The sequence below is a fragment of the Melopsittacus undulatus genome, chromosome 2 (genome assembly GCF_012275295.1).
Source record: "Melopsittacus undulatus isolate bMelUnd1 chromosome 2, bMelUnd1.mat.Z, whole genome shotgun sequence".
Taxonomy (NCBI): Eukaryota; Metazoa; Chordata; class Aves; order Psittaciformes; family Psittaculidae; genus Melopsittacus; species Melopsittacus undulatus.
The window spans coordinates 90,380,543-90,401,465 of record NC_047528.1 but is presented as its reverse complement, the minus strand read 5'-3'; the positions used below and the strand labels follow the sequence as shown (position 1 = coordinate 90,401,465).

Below are 20,923 nucleotides of genomic sequence, written 5' to 3'. Positions count from 1 at the left end.
CTAAGTACTGAAACAGCCTGAAAAGCTGAGCTCCCACTGCTCGTCTTGCTCCTTCATGGTAACTGGACCCTGCAGATACCACCTACCCAAATGACAGGCAACTCCACACTCCTTCTAGAAGGTAAGCAGAGTGTCTTTTTTCACACTAAAAAGAGAAAATACTTTTTGAGAGTAAAAAAATAGTGTCTTTTTTTTTCTAATTGCACTGCAGGGGTAAATTGGATACCTGAGGGAAGCACCATATAGTGAAGTCCATGCATGATGTGTGGTCACCAGCACATTTGCTGAAACTGAAAAGTTCTGCAATTTTCCCTTTTAAGAAGCCTAGATGTTGCATCCTGCTGTAAACCCTCTTCTGAGTCCTCAGGGTAAGCAACGTAGGTGGAAAATTCTTACTAAACACAGCCATGCAATTTACAGCTTTACTTTGGCTTTGGCAGGATGTTCCCTCAGCTTACCATCTGGATTGTGAATGTTTTACCTAAGTTTTCTTCTATCCTGTAATAATCTGGAAATTGTGAGGAGCTTTCTTAATTCCCTCTTTGTTCTATCTTTCTTTAACTACCCTGTACAAGTTCTTCAGTAACCAGGTTCGTTGTTTCATTTTCTTGATTATTTAATTACTGACAAGAATCGTGCAAGAATTCAAAAACCCAATCCTAGTTTATCCAAAGATTCATCCTTAGATTCTAAAATATTATGTTTCTGTTATTTGCAGTGAGATGAAGGATATCTGCTCATTTTAGGACATGAACTCCAGCATTTGTCTTCATATACAAAGAAATACTTTCTCCAACACTAATTCTGCCACTCACTATTTTTTCTTTCTTTCAGTTTTTTTTAACCTTTATCATGGTTGTGTATTGATGCTTTCATTCAGTCTGACAGGGCCTCATTTGCTGTCTTGTTAGTGATTTATTGTGCCATATTAGAGAGACATAATTTTGTAGTGCAAGCTCATAGTGATTACCACTTCATGTTCGCCTGCATTCTGCATTATCACTTGAAAACATTGAACTAAATCTAACAAAGATGTTTTAGAGCTCTGTAATCTTTCAGGTACCATGCTCACCTGTACGTTATCAATTTCATTTACAAAGCAAATGTAAAAATGGTAACTGATGATTCAGCACTCAAAAATATTTTATCTAGTAGATAGAGCATCTCAAAAATTTTTGCCTAAGTGAAGCACAAAGGAAATACACAATGTAGACAAATGAAGAATAGAAAAGATGAGTAGTAGAACAGTTTTTGAAAAAACTTGGCAAATATTAGAATTTTATGAACAAGTACATTTATCCATCTCAAAGCTGAAGGAAGAAGACTGTAAATGGACTGTAGTTGCTTTGATAAACAGAATGCTTCACTGATAAGCACAGAGAGCCTTCCTACTAGTGAACTATATCCCCTTTCAAATAGTTCAAAAAACTCCAACATGAAATAGTACAGTATAATTTAGCAGTGTTTTTTTAATAATACTTGAAATATGAAACATTGTTCCATCACAATTTCCTTGCTTGTCCCTTCTCAGATCATGAAAGCGAGTAGACTGAGATTAAGTATCAGGAAGAAGTTCTTCACTATGAGGGTGGTGAGACTCTGGCACAGATTGTCCAGAGAAGTTGTGGATGTCCCATCCCTGGAAGGCTTTCTTCATCTTAAAATTCTCTTAACCTTTTCCACTGCTGACTTTCCAGGGAGGATGCCATGTACTCATGTATTGATAGAAAACAACTTTTAAAAATCAGCTCTACAGGAAAAGATAATTTGTAAAGGCAGGTGGCTTTTTCTATAGAGAAAAAATAGAACTTGAAAATAATAAAAAAAAAATCCAAATGGATTAAAGATAAGAACAGGGACCAAGAATCAGCTATCAAAACCATACCAGCTATCAAGCTATCACCTAGAATAGCTTATTTTACAACACAGTTTTTCCCTTTAATTGTAGGTTTTCTCTGGTGAAAAGGAAAAGTAGCGATTGCTAAACCTAATGTCCTTGCCTAAAAAAAAAAAAAAGAAAAAAAGGAAAAAGGCAACAACAAATGAAGATAAATTTTGCTGTGGAAGATTAAATAAACCATGGTAAAAATTTCCATCAGGCAGTTTCAATTTATGAATTATCCTTTACAATACAGGCTCAGTGATGAATGACTAGTGACAGCGATTACTTCAGAGGAAGATTATTTCTTACCTGACTTGTTCTTGCACTCAATATCATAGCCGGTGATTGGGCTGTTCCCATCAAATCCCATGGTCCATCTGAGGGCAATACTGCGTGCTCTCACTTCTCGGATTTCTATTTCAGGAGGGTCGGGGGGTTCTGAGTAAAAACACACACAGTTTTAATCAGAAGGAAGCCTGTACTCTTAATGAGGTAACATTAATGAGCGTGGCACTGGCGTAGCTTGCTGGTGGTAAGCTCTCATGGCATTTCTCTGGTCACTCATTAGTATCCTGAGCCAGTTAATCACCTGCTGAAGAATGCTCAACAAGAGGGAGGAAAGGTCAATTTTCAACTAGGAGTCACTGACGTAATCTTGAATACTGACTTCTGTTTAACCTTCTTATATGTGACCTAGAATTGCTTTTTCCTAAAAGCACTCCAGATTGGACTATGCATGCTAGAAAAGATTTTTGCCTTGAACTGTACGTTTCACTAATACTTCCACAGTTTTTACACAAAAAATGATGGTAGAAATATGAATACTAACCTTAAAAGTGCTAAGTTGGGTAGGGGGGAGGGAGTAGAATTTCTATCTCATTGAGTGTGTTTAAAAATGTTTATTAATAGCAGGTTAATTTTATAACAGTATGAAATTACACTAAAGCCTTCTTCTGCATTTAAAATTAAGGTTATAAAGAAACAGAATTTATTGCCATTCTAATGCCCCTTTAAATTGTCATGGCAGCTTAAATGAACAGTGGCGTAACTAAGAACCTGTCCCCAAACTCCACCTGAATTATTTGACACATCTGCCATAAGCATTCACTGAAATCTGCTGTTTCAGTGATATGTTGAAATCCACCATTTCTGTTGTTTGAAATCAAGAGGGGGAGAAAGAAATTTGCAAGTCCTAAAAATCTGTTGTGTGCATGCTCAAAGGCATACAAGCACAAGGACGAGTGTTACACAGAGAAGTCAGCAGTAGTCAGTGGCTGAGTCCCGCCCGTACTCAGCATCTCGAATACTGTAACCTCTGTCATCAGGACTTGTTGCTGTCTGCCTGAATGATACCCTGAAGGAGGAGAGCCCCAACCCCAGTAAACGTAGGTTCCTGGAGTTTGCAGTGTGCAAACTAATTGCAGTTTATTTTGACTGATTAAACTTGAAATACTTTGTTTAAAGATCCACCTTAATGCAGCTCCTCATTTCTCTGACAATGAGGAATACATTTCATTAGGAATCAGAGCCTCCCTCCCCCAACAGATTTCTGAGATGGCATACACTTACTGTACTACAATAGCTGTGTTTTTTTCTTTATGTTGTCCTCTTCCTACCTTGCACAGTGAGCTGAATTATTCCACGATCCTCCCCATAAGAATTGATGGCATGGCAGGAAAAGAAGCCAGAATCTTCACGCACAGTTGGCAAAATCTATGGGTGATTTGAAAAGAAGTATTTGAACAGCACATAGAGAAAATAACAGCTTTTCTGTATAGTGCAAGAAAAATTGTACAAATTGCTTTACTTGACACTAATAAATAGATACTGTGTGTTATACACATACATACATATGCATAGTAAAATATCCAGAATGTCAAGAGTTATCAAAACCAGCAACACCTAGGCTGAGGAAGCAGGCTATCTGCTCTACATGAGTAGTCAGGAGTTGGAGCACTGCCTATTCCTGTAGCTTCTCATTAGGAGTCTTGTTTCCTGTTACTCCTGAGTTTGCCATGTATTTAACGGTTCAAATTTTCTGTACAAAATGGTGCCTCCTACTACCTTCATTTTTCCCAGTAATTTCTAAATGTAACCCAAATGGGTGAGGTCTGTGTGGAGGAAATAAAGGTTCAAACATTGGTGATGAACCCTGCAGTAGTAAGCATTGTGCCTCATAATAAAATTTTGAATTATTTTCTTTTCAATGTGTGATTTAATAATGTAATAATGTAGAAAGTTGCATACAATCTTTATGTACATGATCATAATGATATTTTTCTACAGGACCACTGCTTCATTCCATGTACAACAGGGAGAGTATCTTTTTAATGAGCAGATATTCCAAATACCATTTTCTTCCCATTGTTCAGTGTGCTGCTCCACACTTTATTTACTGCCCCAAAGACAGACTTATTCATTTTCTCATAGCCTTTTTTGTGGATTCACCTATGCAATACCCATTTCAGAAACATGAGTGAATTTATTTTCATAAACCCTGACATCATGAAAAGTCTTACCACCATTTTGTGTGAGGAATTAAGGAGCCAGCCACATGGCAATATTTGTGGCTGCTTGGCAATTTGGCACATATTAGCTGAGCCATAGTAACTCCACATGCTCTTTATTCCTTAGCAAAACCAAGGTAATGTGAGCACAGCTCTCATTCACCACGAGTTAAGATAAATGGATTAATTTCCCACTCGCTATGAGGATGTTGGAGAGTTATCATGTGAGATGTGGTAACTTGTCAAGCTGTGTTAAGTCACACATGTGGCTGAGCTGTAAGATAGGAAAAAAAAATTCTGAGCCCAATTTGATACATCTAGGGCCTTCTTCCCCCCTGCTCAGAATTCTTAGCAATAAATAGCTTTTCATGTGTTCATAACAGCTTCCACTGAGTTAAGCTGCAGCTATGAGCTTAGTACTTCTGCAAATCAGACCCCAAGGGCTCAAGGCAAATACCTAGAAAACAAAGAACACACAATTATTGGCCACCTGTGAAAAGTTTGGTTTCAATGATCAACCTTGCATCACACAGTGTCTTTCATTACTCAACCCTAATTCAATTCCAGAGAAAATCCAAGTCGTGCCTCATTGAGGCAGGGGTCCTGCAGAAAAAATAAAAGCCAAATATACAACTAAAAATCACATAATCATGCATGCATACAAAAACATTGAGTGAAAAGCTTCAGAGACAATGTTAATCCTGACATTTTCTACTTTTGGGACATTTTTTCTCTCAGAAGTCAAAGGTTTTGTATGTAACATACATATAGTTGTAGAATGCCACTACCCTACACAACTGCTTTGGAAGAGAATTCCCTAAGCAGGTCTCCAGCCTCCGAAAAAGAAATATTGTTGTGCATCAAGGCATTATTTTATTAAAGTCAGTAGGATGAATGAGGGAGAGAAGTCTAGGGATCTATCCTATAATTAAATATTATTTGTAAGACAAATACACTAATATGAACAAAATCACACATAGAACTTATTCTTTCTTATAGAAATAAATGACAAAGTTCCCTCACATAGAGCAGATCCAGATTTTTACTGGTTATCATCCATCACAATTTGTGGCTGCTAAAGAAAGAGATATACTTGTACAGTTACACTAGAATGTCACCAGACAGTCACAAGAGAGATAGAAAATTATTTCCTTGAGCCTGATAAAAAATGCTTGTAAGAACATGACTGAAAAATGGAAAATCAAGAATTTTGACTGAGAATCTGTATGATTTTATATTTTTTAAGCTTTTTGATTACATAAAGTCACATTTAAAAATATAAAGGAATGGACATGCTCATGTTGGTAAATTTAAAATTTGACTGGAAAAAGCTGTACTCTGCTATGTTGGGGACAATGTCATAACCACACCTGTTGTAGATGACACCACAACAATGTGGTGTCCTGTGCTTCTGTGGCATCTTGGGGAAAACTTAAGTTCCTGAAACAGTAGGTCCACACATGTAGCCCCTCAAACTAACCCAAGTCAGCCACTTATGAGTTAACAGAATACCATGTACTGATTTGTCATGCAAGTAGAGATTCATGGTGCCTACACCACCAAACAGCTGCCTGTCACAGAAGCAGAAATAAAGATGCAGACTATAACCATTTGCTAGGTAGCTTGGTGACTTCTGCTCTTGTGTACAATAAATACTAAATACTGGCAGCAGTGGGTATACTACTTATATACCTACACATGCCTTTTTCTTCCATTTCATTTTGAATTTGATGACTAATCTGATTTTGCAAGAGTACCACAAGCCCCAAAAAAGTGAAAGGGAGGAAGAAAAGACTGTTAAAAAAAGACAGCATTTTTATCTCAAAACAGCTTAATGATTTTGGCAAAGGTAAGCCTGACACACATCAGAGCTAGGGATCAGATATTTACCCAGTGTTTATCAGCAGTGTACTCAAAACTGAGCTGTGCTGCCCAGGAAGGGCAGGCTAATGCATGAGCCACATTGCTCCTGAGACAGAAAGGATGGGGAGACAGAAAGGATGGGGAGCTGAGAGCCAGGCTCATTCTCTTCTCGTTTCTGGAGCATGGGAGGATGGAGAGATTTTTCTAGGGGTTGGGATGAAGAGGAATCCTCTACCTCTTGCTGCTAGCTCTGCAGTGGTGCACCACAGGTGGAGTAAGTGGTGGGGCTTTGATTTTTTAGGGCAGAGGTAGCTGTGCATCCCTATCAAAATAAAATCCAGCAGCACTCACACATGTAAATGAGTCATGGACCACTTTGTTTTCTTACCTGCAGAGTAGAGATCACTTCATCTCCAACTTCCTTGGTGGAAACAAGGTAACGAGACATTTCAGGGTTAATGATTCGGTCTTCTTTTTCCCAGCGGACTATGATGGGTTTCTCTCCATGTGCTGTGCAGCTCATCTCTTTCTTTTGACCTTGTGTTGCCAAGGTGGTATTTGGATAGGAAGTTATCATAGCTGGAACTAAACCAGACAAAAGAAACGATCATTCTTCAGTGAGCTGACTAGTCTAATGATGCACGGTTGGCCCTTCAGTCTGAGTCTCATTCAGCTTGTCCATATTTGACCAGATGGCCAAAAATGTGAGAAATTAATTTGCTTTCATTCCTGTGTTAGAGAATATTTTTAAGACTGAAGATGGGCCTCAATGGGAACTTAGCAGAGGGGAGCTGGGACTGGACATTGAAGCTGTAGAGACGAGAAGATGCAAATCCAACAAGAGCCTGACTCCATTTGTTTTTCTGCTCACAGGACCACTTGTAACATAATTAAAATATTCACAGTACATGAAAGTGGTGTAAGTATATGTACTCAGATATGGGGTCAATTACAAACTGATAAAAATTTCCTATTTCTTCTGATGAGCTACTGTTTTATTTGCCGACATGTATATGCTCTACCATTTTGTATAACAGTAATGACCTATCAAAATGAGGGCACAATTAAAACCAAGAGCAGTAGAAATGTAAAAGAAAGGCTCTGCACCAAAGAGCTTAGTCCATGTATGCACTAAGTACATAGTTAAAATGCACTAAATGTACTAAACAGAAAGTATGATTAAACTGACAATAAACCTAGCTAGATTTGAGTTCTATTGTATTCAGAAGGTATTTGCAGAAAAGTTCGGACATAATTGTCAACTTCATTAATCGTGTAGGAATTAAAAAAGAAATTAATGTTGAAAAAAAAGTACTTTTTTGCTAGCAAGAATAGGCTTAAATCCAAAGTATTTTTACATTTTGGAATAATTTTGTTTCTGGAAATAGGAAATTAAAATCCTCAGAGTGTTTTTATGTAAACCCCTCAAAACATGGCATTTTTGAATCATGTTGGTCTCTTTGGTGTCCTCAGTCCTCTGTCCTTTCACTCCCATATTATCTGTCCACCAATGAATAGCATCTGGTCATTCGTGAGCATCAAAGCCCATGAGCCTATCTTTCAGCTCTGGCCTGTTCCCTTCTTGGTTAAAGCTGGAAACCACTGGACAGCATGCAGAACTGCTTTATTCTGAATGAATCTGTCCACTCCTTTCAAAGCATATGAGGTGGCATAACTCCCTTCTTCACTTCAAGGCTGCCTCCCACAATAGCCCCACTCTCCTTGTTTTTATGCATGAACACTTGCCTTTTCTTATCAGAACTCACTAATTTCATCTGAACTTCTCTGGGTCTTTATTTTAAGGTGCCATTGGCATAGGACCTTATTTGAGACTTCCACAGTCTTTCCATTTGCATAGATGGTATCTATTGCTACCACACAGCAAAAAGAAAAACATAATCCTTATTTGAATTAATTACTATAATTGCTATTCTGAAATGTTAATGCTTGGTGGCATGACCTTTTCATGCCAGAGCTGCTGATGTTCAGATATGACAATATGTCAGGATGCAGTTCTTTACATTCAAAGGCTTCCTGAACCAAAACAAACCAATTTGAAAATTAACAGGGCTGTGGTTAGAGTTACAAATGGGATCTAATTACAGGAAGATCTCTTAGAAAGATCGTGTGAGACATGAGGCTCTTTAGGCACTGATATGCATTACTGATGAAGCACGTCTTGTTTAACTGTTTGGATATCATATATCAACCAATTTTGTCAGAAAGCAGCATTCAAAGAGAAAAAATGATGAATAATCAGAATAGAAAATTAGGACAAGTCTGGTTCCATCTTTCAGAGAATGAAAATATCTTCAGTTTTATCTGGTGTCTGTCCAAGAATTAGTACCCACAAGGAGATTAAATAAAAAAAAATTCATCATGTCCATCTATTTGTTGCTTCTAAACACAGAAGACAGCATACTAGACCTACAGAGCTGCAAACCTATGGGCCCTATATTTACAGATATGTGCACTTGAATATATTTGCTCTTATTTGCAGTACCTGAAATAGACCAATATATCCTTTTATGCATTTTGACCAAATTCAGATGAGTTGCATGCTAAGGAGTCCAGATTACCATCATTAGCTTTTGCCACCACCTTTCTTCCTCCCACAGGTCTCTTTCTTCTTCATTTACTGCACCTTTCCACTCCTTTCTCTTTTCTCCTCAATGTGATATGTTCCAGTCCCCTTCACCTTTCCCTCTCTTCTTCCTGCTGAAACCTCCTTAGGTTCAAACATGCTCCCTAACCCCTACAGCAACGTTCTTCTCCTCCACCATTTCCCATCCCAAATTAAATCATGCTTTCTAAGTCACCTAAGTGATTTTTCTCTACAGCTTCAGTCATCCTTCCCACCACTATGTCCTACTTCAAGTTTCTCTGGTGACTGAGGGAGCATGTGCTTAGCCCACCCAGAGGCTGACAGATGATGTATGTCTTCCCATGAAGTACCTGAGCTCCCTGGGTGCCTGTGATTCCTGGGCAGGAGGTTTGGAGTGTTGGGCCTTGTGTTGGTAGGTCTATCCTCCTCCTGCTTCACTGGTATGAGCACAAAGTGTGCACCCACAGAAAATGGGACATATGGATTTAAACCCCACAGACCTCAAGGAACCTGTCTCAGAGACTCCTTCCTCACTTTCAGATCTCCTAAACAGTTGTCTACCAAGAATACCCTGATGGGTGCCATCCAAACACTGTGACTATCTTGCTTGCTTTTTAAATAACAAAAGCTAGCTTTTGAAACTCTTTTTTTTCCCAACAAACTTTCTTAATAAGAGCAGCATAAAAACATGTAAAGAAAGATGACTTATTTCTCAGATACAGCTTTATCCCTGCTTATCCTTCTGTCCTTCTCACATAATCTTCCACATGGATTTCTTATTGCCATAGCAATGCCTCACAGCTAAATATTTCCCCTTTCTCCAAAGCTGATTTTTTACTCTTCACAATTTATCTCCAATGATCCTAAACTATAAGCTCTTCTTTTTATCTTCTTTAATGTCAAAAGATTTCTGGTAACAAAACCACATTCCCAAGGATATTTTAGGCAACATATTTCTTCATCCTCAAACTATCTTTAATCAAATTACTGATGCAAATAACTGAGATAAATATGCTGGCTCTTTACTGACAAAATAATCTAGAAAACTGTAAATAAGCAAACTAAATCTGTGCTACATATGCATGAGATATTCTCTCAGGATGTCTTAAAAATAGAGCGAAGGTGTTTAGAAATATAACAAGATGATTCAGATGCCCTATTAAGTGTGTGTATCCTTTATAGCTCTTCAAATATACATTATATACACACATATAGAATGATATGTATTTATATAAGAGAATTTTGGAACGGAAGGGCATGTTGCTGTATATGTTCAATTAATGCACAGCATCATTTTCCAGGACTTTGTAGTTGGATTCCTTATGGGACAAATTAATCCAATTATCTCTCCTCTGGGATTCTCCAACATCATTCTCTGAAGCATGTGCTGGGCATTGTTAAAGGTGTATTGGTCAAAGCTAGACAAAATAGAAGCTACAGTTTACAGATTTTGGCAATTTCCATTTTTAAGGGATGCATATGGCTACAACAGCATTAATCTCGGAGATTTCTGTTTAAAGTTGGGATTCTATTTGGAACAATAACACTAAATGTCTTTGTTACATACATAAATGATTCCAAGACAGTTAAGTTCTCTGTATGTTTAAGAACTGTGGCTATAAAAATGGTATTTTCTAGCAACCTGGCTGTGGTGAGAAGAGGGGAATACAGCATAGCCAACATCACAATAGATGGGGAGATGTCATGTAACACTGTAGGATTTGTTCTGAGCTATACTGAAAGTCAGATTGCTGATCATAGCCAAACAAGGAAGATTTAAGTTGTACTTGAGAAAGAGGATGTAAAAGATGCAGTAGATAAGCAAATCTAATGATACAGATAATGATCTGTAGATAACTGAACATATCTAAACAGATGATCTGTGCCCTCAAAAGCCTCTTTACACTGATCACTCAGGAACTTGCAATGGTTTTCTTAGTTGCAGAGATGTGCACATTAATGCTGAATGAGGGAAGATGAATAGCATCTGGTTTTCTTGAACAGCTTCTAGAACAGAGGAGTATGGTCCTTTGACACAGTGTAAACAACCTTGGGCAAAACTAACATGAGGGTATGAGTTGTGATAAGAGAAAACTGCATTAAAGTTGAAATGTATATATATTGAAAAAAATAAACATATTAAAATTCCATTTTAACATTTAAGCCAAATTTAGCATGTTCTTTCATGCTGGTCAGCCACTCTCTTCTGTGAGAAAACTCCTCTGTCCATGACAAATGAGACTTTTCTACCTCAAAACCAAATTTCCTCTTCTTCAGTCCACTTCTGCTCAGGCAAAGAAAGCCCATGCAAGTACATTGCTTACATTTAAGGGAGCCTAGCTTTCACACTATAATTAGTCGATACCTATTTGTTTATTTTTAAATTTAGTAGACTTCCAGGAGCCAGTATGTACATTGCTATAATTCTTTTAACTATGTTTTCCCTTTCATAAACGATGTTTTTGCTTAGTTAAGTAGCATCTCTCCAGAATTCAAATGGTGTCCTGAATGTAACAGGGAATTTAAAATCTGTAGGACTGCTTAAATACTTCTATTTAAGTACGCTGTTCCTTGGTAAAACTGTGTTCTCCAGTCTTCATCAAGAGATGCACAGGACTAGAAAAACACCTGCATATCTCAAAGGGTGAAAGAAATAAGTTAACACACAAATAAACACCCCATTTTTATGAACACAGCAATTTAAAAAAAAAATAATAGACATAGAATTAATTACAACAGTTTTCTACCAATATTCACTAATTTTGAAAATTAAATTAATGTTTGTTACCTACTTAAGTTCATCAAAAAATATTTTGAAAATTCAATTTAAATTATACAAGGAAGTGGATTTTGAAGGCAATATTTTCCTATATATATTTTTAAAGAATTTATTGTGTATGCAAAGGAGCTTTCATAAACAATACTGGATGAATTATGTAACTAATCAATATGGAAATAATTTCAAATTCAAAAAGCAAATATTTTGCAATTAATCACTGCTGAGGTTCCAGACTAGGAAAAGACTATTTTAAACATGTAAACCTGAGAAATTTGAGAAGTAAAAATTTGATGAATTCATATGACAGACTGAATTATTTACTCAGCTTCAGTTTTAGGAATTTACAGTGAACATGAAATAAATTCAGAAAATGTATTGATAAAAATGTTCCTGAAAATATTTTTAAACCAAAGCAAAACAAATCAAATTACCTTCTACCTCTATTCTGCTTTAAAAGGAAGGCTAGTAGCTTTTTATATGCTTCCATTTGTAACTTGTAGAGGAATGGATTTCTGGACAACAGACATGAACTTCATTAGCAGTTCTACTGCCAAAAATAATTTTCTGACAAAACAGTATGAAGAACAGTACTACCATGGGAAAAGAGACTGCAGAGCAGAAACCACATCTTTATGTTTCCATTTAGTGAAAAGTGACATCCGTGAGAATTATGATATATAAATACTAGAGGGAAATTAAACAGAGACATGACCAGTCCATATCCCAGCTGCCTAAGGTTGTATTATAAATCCCATATCAAAATAAGAGACTCAGTGGTATGCAAAAACTACATGATTAGAATGTTAAGACAATCTTACAGAGTAATCTTAGAAAAAAATCTAAAAATAAATAAATCAGAATGGGAATGTGACTCTGCACACTCTAAAATACCATTTCATCTAGCTATTCCACTGATATAAATGAAGCTACTTTGATTATAAGTATTAATCAAACACATGTTTCCAAGCTAGAACAGTCCTTGTTTGATGCTAAGCTTTAATAAGAATGACAATGATGTTTTGAGTACTTGGCAGCTTCACCAGCACCTCATGATCTGATTGAATATGTCAAGGCAAAGGCTGTGAACATTTAGGGTTCATACCTTATTCACTCAGAAATATAGGAAAAATGTTGATTTATTTTGCATGACAACTAAGAATTTTAACCAAAAGACATATTAATAAAATAAAAAAGGTCTCATCTCTCAAATCACAAAGGCAATTCTGTCCTCTTCATGAGGTCTTTTCTTGCATTAGTTCTTTATTTGTACAGTATGAACTGCTGTCTTCAAATGATACACATGAGACAAGCAGTCTTGGTCTTTCCTTTGACAAGGCTCTGAAATGAATATGACTTTCTTTTGCTTTGCAGCTTCAATTTCCATTTTGTCTAACTGTACTTCCTAATAACAAGAGAAAGAAAATTGGAAATGATAAGCTGATAGCTTTGTTCCCTGAAGTCAGTTATAGTAAAAACGTGTGGAAATTTGTGACAAACTAAGATAACGCATGTAAGGCAATGGAAAATCAATTTCATCAAAGCTTGGCTAATTGTCAAAACAAAAGTGATTAAAGACCTATAAAAAATTACATTAGTATGTATATAATTGTGATTTATGAAGACTTAGACAAAGACCCTGTTCCTACACAATGAATTAATGGACAACATTAATGTTACCATCATCACCACTGTTGAAAATTATGGATGCCTAAAAATTAATATTAGAAACATGTCTCCATTAAGTATAAATTTCTTGGGCCACTTTCTATTCCAAATCAATTATGGTCTTTCATCACTCTGTATAAAAGTCAGGCTGGAAGGAGCATGAATGTTAAATAGTTAAAACTAGCAAAATATAATTTTAGATAACTTCTCCAATGTTTTGATCTTAAATTGAATTCAGTTTCCCATCAAGATGGCATCAAGTTTTAATGTTAAATGAGAGGGTTACTGATATTGTAATTGTAAAGTACAGTGCTCTAATTTTTTACTTACTGAATGCAAATTAGTAAAAACCACAGACTGTAGAATCACATGGGAGAGAGCTCGGCTTCTTCCAAGTTGTTATGCTTTAAACTTTCCGTTTGTGCCCTTTCATTAAAAATACCTGAACAGTTTGCAAGTTTAAAAGAAAAAAAAAGGGGGGGAGGGGGAGACGCAGGAAGTTACAAGAAAACACAAGCTTTAATCAGGAAATATTTATGACCAAGCAATTCCCATAGGTCTTTTAGATTTTGGAGGCTGTGAAGTGACATGTGTAAATGTCCCTCCCAGGGGAAGAGAAGCAAGCACTAATTGAAGTATTGACAGATTTAAATGAAGCAGAAACACACTAAGAAACTCTGGCTACAACAAAAATAAGTATTAGTGAGAAGTGCATGCTGGGACATTAATGGTTTTCATTCATTGTTCATTCATGCAAGTAAGTATACTTTTAAGCACGGTGACTTGGGTCTATAATAGCTCAGTACTGAGTTAAAAAGCCATGAAATACTACCTATTGGTGTATAAGAAAGAGAGCTTCAGTAGAACTAGACTCATCTAGCCTTTCAAAGCAAATTAGATTTTTATTGTCCAGATAGATGCAGGTAGACCAATAGCACCCGATGCTGATGATGGGAACAGAACTCAAATATATTAAAATCAGCAAGATACAACTCTCTATACATTTTTGTAGACATTGTCTATATTAGTACATATACACAAAGAATATAAATACATACATTCTTCATATAATACTAAGAGATAGGTCTTATTGCATTGTATGTATACACAAAAGCATTCATTTGTGTGTGGAGGTAGAGGACAACCATAGAACCAATGGCATTCTTCTCAACCTAACTTCAGGTAGGTAAAACTTAGTCATCCAAGCCTTCAGACAGTCAAATGAGGACTTCTTCCATAGCAGTCCTTGGGGGAAACAAGAGCTTACAGAGGACCATTCATCTTGCCTTAAAGATGACAAATGACTTCTTATTGATGATAAAAGGACCTCAGGGTGAGCTGCTTAGACTTTTACAACCCACCTTTGTAAGTCCAGCTTAAAGTCAGGGAAATCCAGTGCTAAAGGTCTAATCTTAAAGTCTACATTCTCTTAATTAAGGAGATTTAAGATGTCAGTAAATGGTACTATCTCAGGAAAGACTGGAAAGATGATTCAGCTGGGGAGAATCAGATCTTGACAAAAAGCTCTGAAGACATTATTTTAATGGACATCAGTCTGGTTTCTCCATTCAAAATGCTAATTTTGCACCTTGTCACAGAGACCATTTGGGTAATTTTGCACCTTGTCACAGAGACCATTTGGGTATGGTTTGGTAATGGTCTGACTATCTATGGAGTATTAACTCTTCTTGTTGCTGAAAAAAGCAAACTTGATTCCTAATCTGTTTGATATCCTTTGGGGATATTTTTCTTTCTTTTTGGTGTGTTTTACATTCATAGCTATCACATCTTTGCAGTGTTTTGTCAAATCTAAAAGCTAGGCCTTTCTACTGAGAATTTTGGGAGTATTACACAGAACAATTAACAAAGCTTCTAGACAAAAGCAGTGGCTGACAATTTGGTTCCCGTACCCAAATACATAAGGGCAGAGGAAGAGGACCTTAATTTGAATTAGCTATATTTATTTTGGCTTATTTAGAATGGCCAGTCTTCTCATCCAGCAATGACCCAGAGAACAGCTAAAAAGCCAAATTTTACACTGCTGTTCCTGATTTTGACCATGTCCTGCTATATAACTGGGGTCCTCCTATATAACTGAGGTCAAGATTTGTGTGTGTGCTTGTGCTTGCATGATCAGTGCATATGCATGTGTGTGAGCAAGAAAGAGAAATAAAAAAGTTAATATTTTCCATGGACTCAGATAAAGAGAATTATTTCATTGCCTGGAAAAGAAGACAAAGCAATCCCCACTTTCTTCTTCCCTTGACCTTCAGCTGTCCTGTGGATTTCTCTTTTCAATATGCTTTAAAAAAAAATGCTTCTATTTCTCTGGAGACCATTTTTACCCCTCAGCCAAGCAAAGGCATCATAAATACTAGTGTTTCAGGCAGGAGTAAATTATAGCCATCCATCTCACGAACAAAGCACATGGCACAGGGCTGCAGGTCACTTGCCTCCACAGTACCTTCCCACAGCATGAATGTTATAAGGAGTTCAAAGGAATTGGTTTATTTTTTAACTTTAAATTGTGTTTCAAAGGAATAGGAATTCCCATTCACTCTTCCATATACAGAATGAACAACCAAAAACAGAGGCCAAAATGTCAGTGGTGATAATGTAACAAATAGCAAATTAAGAGGAAAGTCATGCTTCTAAGCATGGTTTGACATATTGTATATGATGGATGTTGAATATGACAAATGAATCAGCTAGTTTCAGGGACAATATAAAAAAAATTTGATTTTTTTTTTTAAACAGATTGACAAATTTTTCATTTTAATCATATCCTTGAAACATACACACACACAAAATCTGTACTTAGATCTAAACTTAATACCTACATTATTAAATTACCCTCATACAGAGTCTGGCTTTAGGAAATCCAGGAGTTTTGAATGCTGATTTGGTGATTCTGGGTTTGTTGTTTTTTTTTTTTTTTGTTTGGTTGGTTTTGTTTTTGTTTTTGTTTTTTAATTATATTCCATAACAGCAAAAGTAAGAGAAGACAAATATATATTATGGTTCAGAAATTGCTAAAAAATTAGACCAGGATCCTTACAAACATCTTTAAAATGCAAACTTGACAGAAAAGTTAAAAAAATACAAACTCGAAAACTCATGAAAATTCTCAAAATAAAATAATTTTGTTTTTTTTTTCAGCCAAACAGTACTAGTAAAATTGTTCAAAATCATGAAGCTAAAATCACTCTAAGGGAACATAGATTTCCTGGTGATCACCTGGGAATAGATTCCTGACTCTTTAATTCTATGAGGAGCTGAAAGGATAGTTTTGCCAAGTAAAATACAATATACAAGGTTATGGTATTATTGAATCAGAGATAAAACATCTCTTGTTTACCATGAAGTTAACACTAATTTCTAGTCAGCTTCTTGCTTAATGAATTTTCCCATGGATGAATTCTTCTAGGTTTCTTGCTAAAAACTGTCAGCAAGATTGATGGACAGGACAAATTCTAGTGTTATATACCCATGCTACTTCTCATTTGCAAATAACTAACCAAGCTCTTTCTGGTAGCTGCTTGTAATGAAAGGTTTATCATATTACCTAAGATCCTGTAAAAAAAAATCCTGAGATTTTATTTTGAGAAGCTCCTGCACTTCTGTTCCTGTTAACTGATGGAAAATCTGGCTGTTCTTTGAAATTTGGCATGAAAAATCCCTTGCTGTTAAAGAAGTGCTACACCATTGTCCCACACTATTTCTGAGAATTCACAGTTAAAAGATGCTAAAAAATGACATGCCTTTAACTTTCCTTACTAGTAAGATAAAGTAATAACAATAACAGCACAATGCCAAACTAATAACTTAATATGAATGTTTTTAAAAGGTAGGTGCTGCCACTGTCAAAGCAGCGGGAACTACAACTTTAAACTGGGACAAAAACACCAGATTCCTACATCATCTCAACTGCATATGCAAGGAAAAGAGTGATGAAAGCATATTGCTTCTCCACACCAATTTATTTTATTTTTTCTCCTTCTATTACATGGATCACTGATCACATAGGATATCTTCAGGAGATCTTGTAGATAACAGTTTTTCTCCCTGAATTCCTAGGAAAGAAAATGAGGGACTATTCAACCAGGCTGCTTTGTCCAAGTCTCCATATCTAGCAAATGGTTCATGAAGTTTGTTCCATTTCCATTAGAACTGAATCTTGCAACTTGAATGACAGAAGTCTATTTTGAATACTAAATATTCAGACTCTACTGATGGCAGATTAAAAAATATGTATGAATTAAAGTATATACAGAACTGCAGATATCATCTCTGGATTATTCCTACATAGATTAATGAAAAAAAAAGGTAAATAAAAGAACCCAAAATTTAAATAAATAATTGAAACTTCCTAGTACTCTCCTATTTTGTCGTGATCATGTTTGATGCGACATTCTTTACTTACACAAACATTGTTTTCCCACAAGATAAGGTCTTCAGAGTACACAGTGCTCAGGATTATGCAGTTGGTGACAATGCTGCTTCTCTTCCTGCCTTATTTTTGATCATGCACTTGGTTAGAGTATAATAAAGGAAATTAAGCAAGAAAGAAAACTGGCTTTCTGGTTAGGCTTGATGAATGCCACATAGGCATTTTACTCTATTTTCTGTGGCAAAATTAAGGCTTCCTAGAAGGTTACTTCCCACCCTCTTTGTCAGATGTTATGTTCCTTCCCTGAATTTGAGGTGTTCAAATTGCTTTGCAAAATTTTTGAACATCCCTGAATGCAGTTGAAGTCTTCCTAAAAATACACCCTGATTAACTAGTGAATGATTTCTACAGATAATATGTGGCATATGTTTGCTGTCTTTTGAGGTACTTACAGTTAGAAAAGATCCAAACTCACATTTCACAAAGGTTTCCCAAGGATAACTTCAAAACTTCTTAAAGTTGTGTGGTTCCTGAAATTTTTCTGTATTTATACTGTGTGCTTGACTCAGATTTTCTGTATGCATGACACCAGCCAAGAGACAGAGTGCCTAGAACCAGTCTTACAATGAACAGCTTTTTAAGAAGCTGAACTCTAATGAAGTGTGAATAAAAAATAAAAATAAATGCAATCATAACTGCAGCACTGAAGAAAGGAAAAAAATTCTCGTTCCTGTGCCAGTTGAATACATTTTTAATATTGCTGCTAAAAAAATAACAATCCTTTGATTTTCTTTCCAGAAGCTTGCAGAGCTGCTTGCAGCTCCAGTAACTCTTCCAGTTTCTACTGTCAACTCCGCCAGTCTCTCATAAATCTCACTAGTCTCTTACACCTCTCCCTTCAGAGCTCACCTTCCTTGCCTCAGATTTTGCTAGAATAAATCCCTGTAATGTCACACAGTTTTGCCCCCACCTAAGTCTACCCTCCTGTCTGAGCAGGCCCCTGTTGTGTTTTTTAATTAGATGGTGTCCTTTGCAGAGAATGGGACTCTGAGGCAAAGAGGTGAAGAAAGGGTCACTGGTAATTTATTGCGTGTATCAGGGCTGAGCTAGCTGGTAACAGCAAGACTGCAAACCTGAATAATTAGTTTCATAGAAAACATTGGAAGATTTGGTACTTCAACTCAGGGGAAAACAGAAAGGAATTAGAATCGTTATATTAACCTCATTGAAACCTCTCCAGAAGTGTAAAAACAGGTCATCTGTCAAGAATTATTACTGGTAAGGAAAGACGTAATTCAAGAGCAGCCTCTGAGAAGGTTTTCTCTTTCTGTTTTGGGATCACCTAGAACCACCGAGTACAAAAATGTGAACCAAGATGTTGCTTTAGAGATAAGTCTTTCAACTTTAAATTTTCTAAAATATTTGCACGTCAGCTATCTTGGACATGCTTCAGGGAAGCTGGTCAGCTCCTATATGTTTTTCGTATAAAGCAGCATCAGCATCAGGCAAACACACTTTCTGAAATTCACTGGTTAAGGAAATATGATGGAGGAACAAAGTTTGTGTGGCACCCTTTATCTACATTGTTACTGACAGTTATGGCATGACTAAAGCAGTATTAATGTTATCATCACAGCATATTGACAGCTCTTCTAGGGAGCTGTTTGTCAGCAGGTCCCACATAACCCTACGAGGAGGCAACATTAGAGGAGGTAAGCTGCTGGCAGTTCTGTAACAAGCAGCCTCTGCAGCTCTGGGGAAAACTGTTGAACATTTCTGTACCTGGTGAACCTATGGCTCCTGGCAATTTTGCAAAGCTTACTTCCAGAAGGAGAATAATCGTGTTTCTCAGTTAGGCGAAACAAACCAAAAAAAAAAAAAAACCAACAAGAAAACAAAAAATACATAGCCTAATAAATTGTCTATTTAATTGTTCAGAAGGAAAACTTTAAAAGATGGTAGCACTGCCAAAATCCTTAGATAAAAAAAAAAAGAAGGAATTCAGTCTTTCTTATTGAACTAGGTTGTACAGAGACAAAGCAAGGGAGGACTTAGTAGTTAAGTGCTGTGGGACACCCACTGGCCCTGCTGCCTTGGATAATGGGAGCACTTCTGTTGCTGTGACAGTCAAGAGTAAAACCCACATGCTAACCATGAGCTTGAAATTGCTGCTCTATCACAAAAGGGGTGTGAGATCACTCACACTTCAGAGCTTGATAGACCACAAGGGTGAAATCCTGATCCTGTAGAAGTCCAGAGGAGCTCTGTTACTGACTTTCACTTGATCAGGATTTTAGTTGTTAAAATAAGAGTTAGATGGGCAACTCTTAATATCTTATTATCCAGTCCTCATACAAGCTAATAGGGGGGTGCTAGAAAAGAATTAACTGTAGAATACTAAAAAAAAACCAAAAAAAACCCTTCCTGTTTGTGTTTAATAAAAACAAGAAAAAAATCTCCTAAGGTCCTTAATATTGCCCATTACTATTCATATCATAGAATCATAGAATCATAGAATCATAGAATAGTTAGGATTGGAAAGGACCTCAAGATCATCTAGTTCCAACCCCCCTGCCATGGGCAGGGACACCTCACACTCTTCAATTCACAACTAACGCATTTTAATCCAGTCACAAAGTGTACTTTAGACAATTCAGTTCTGCATTATGTGCTGCATTTGAGATGTTCAAGATCTTAATTGTTTGTTCTCTTCAGTATCCCTCACCCAAGAAGTTAATGAAAAATTCAGTCATGATGGTGTTGTTTATGACATACATAGCTGTGACACATGATAATTTCACAATCATTTCAAGACACCATGTGGGTTTTTTTGACATTTTGTGACAGGCTGTGTTATCAAGCACAATTGTTTGCACAGGAAACAACTATAGCACATGGTCCTTAGGACATTATGTTATCTCCTGATAATGATGTCATTAACATGTGTATACTATAATTAATGACTACAAGAGCGATTCATTTGAGTAAGGCTTATGAATCCATTTCATCTAAAAAGGGAAAGCAAACCTATAATCATTTGCGCTCAGATCCTGAAAGCTACTTACTTGCAACCTGCTGCAGCTACACTGAGTGACCCATTAATTGAGGCATATTAACCAAGAAGCATTTATTTCTCAGTTATATTACAGAAGCTTGGATTAGAATCATTATCATAATGATTGTTCTCATAGAGATCAATGAGAGAAACAGGAACCTAGCAGTGCTCCAAAAC

At 36.5% G+C, this 20,923-nt stretch overlaps 1 protein-coding gene across 1 annotated transcript in view; it reads right to left on the bottom strand.

The window, feature by feature from the left end:
• Positions 1–20,923, bottom strand: part of DSCAM (DS cell adhesion molecule) — a 385,770-nt gene that overhangs the window by 96,673 nt on the left and 268,174 nt on the right. Inside the window, exons 12-14 of the mRNA XM_034074654.1 lie at positions 6,641–6,837; positions 3,499–3,595; positions 2,192–2,320 (exon numbers count right to left, since the gene is read on the bottom strand). Of these exons, the coding sequence (XP_033930545.1) occupies positions 2,192–2,320; positions 3,499–3,595; positions 6,641–6,837 (423 nt within the window). The remainder of the gene's footprint in view (positions 1–2,191; positions 2,321–3,498; positions 3,596–6,640; positions 6,838–20,923) is intronic.